General features: G+C 53.1%; 1 protein-coding gene across 1 annotated transcript in view; it reads right to left on the bottom strand.

Moving 5' to 3' along the window:
• Positions 1–418: 418 nt before the first annotated feature.
• Positions 419–1,455, bottom strand: part of LOC107740662 (interferon alpha-1-like) — a 3,953-nt gene continuing 2,916 nt past the window's right edge. Inside the window, exon 6 of the mRNA XM_016553168.1 lies at positions 419–662. Within this exon, the coding sequence (XP_016408654.1) occupies positions 419–662 (244 nt within the window). The remainder of the gene's footprint in view (positions 663–1,455) is intronic.

The following is a 1,455-nucleotide window of genomic DNA, read 5'->3' as shown; positions in this document are numbered from 1 at the left end:
GATGTCGTACGCAGCGGTTTGGAGGGCAGTGCCGGAGCCTTTAAGGACGATGCCATGTCTGGGGACAAATAGCTAGCTAGCGTCTGTTCAACCCGGGGCATCGCCCTATAGCCACGCTCACTCACCCCCGCCACATTCCCATAGTAATCTGAGGCAGGGATGAAGAGACGGGCCGAGAAAGGCTTGGCCCACGACCTCGACACCTCCGTGTGAAGGTCGGGGAAAAATGGCAGGCTCCAGCATGGAGGTGGTGGCCTCGCGCGCAGGAAGTGTTCATCTAACTTGCTTCGCTGCGGCTCGGCCTGCTTCTCGGCGGGCCAATCGATCTTTAATTTGGCCACGGCGCGAGTAAGCACCTCCACTAGCTCCTCATACTGGGGCGATTGAGGGGGGCGAAACCTCTTCGACGCCCTCCACGTCAGCCTCCTTGGAGGAAGACATTGTTTTGCTGTGGCTCGGTGGGCCAATCGATCTTTAATTTGGCCACGGCGTGAGTAAGCATCTCCACTAGCTCCTCATACTGGGGCGATTGAGGGGGCGAAACCTCTTCGATGCCCTCCACGTCAACCTCCTCGGAGGAAGACAGGCGGAACGTCGAGCCCTCACCCCGGGAGGAAGCAGCCGCAGAACGGGCTTCCAAACCCAGAGATCGGGCGCTGGATCTGGCGGGTCAGGAAGGAGATAGGGACGCGCCCGTCTCCATTCCCTCCACCAGATCCAATTGCGACCCCCACAAATGCAGCCGCCTCGACGGAAGCGGGGCCAGCACTGCGAGGAATGCTGGCGAAGGCTCCCTCCTCAAAGAGAGCCCTCCGGGAGCGAAGCGTACGCAGTTGGAGACGCTCGCAATGCAGGCAGCCGGCCCACTCGAGAGCCGACTCTGCGTGCTCTGCTCCCAAGCAAACCACACACAGACTGTGTGTATCCCCACCCGTGATGTAGCGTGGGCAGGGAGGAACACACAATCTATAATGTGGCTTGCTCTCGCCCTTTGCATGCTTTGTCTTAGCGTGAGCTTTAGATATAGTGGAGCTTATAGTTGCACTTTTTTGACAGACAACAATAAACAGGACCCACAAACACAGAGTTCTGACTGACACACACAGAGCGCTTTGCTGAATGACAGAAAGCTGACGTCGGCTCCGCCACACCTGCTTTTATAGCTTCCTGGTCATGACGTCACCCGCCCATGACGTCTCGCCCAGCTATTGGACTGATTTCACATGTGATTCAGAGCGTGGTCACAGAAGACGTTCCCAAAGCGTTCTTGAAGAGGAACACATGATTTCTGAGAATTGTTAAAAACGGAGTAATCTGTTTTTGCAAATGAATTCTTCATATATACCTTTGTTCTGAGAGACTTTTTAGGAACTCACCTCATAGATAAAAATGCCAAAATAAATAAATAAATAAATAAATAAAATAAATAAATAAATAAATATATATATATATATA

The sequence above is a fragment of the Sinocyclocheilus rhinocerous genome, unplaced genomic scaffold, assembly GCF_001515625.1.
Source record: "Sinocyclocheilus rhinocerous isolate Xijiao unplaced genomic scaffold, SAMN03320098_v1.1 scaffold705, whole genome shotgun sequence".
Lineage (NCBI taxonomy): Eukaryota > Metazoa > Chordata > Actinopteri > Cypriniformes > Cyprinidae > Sinocyclocheilus > Sinocyclocheilus rhinocerous.
This window is presented reverse-complemented; position numbering and strand designations above follow the sequence as displayed.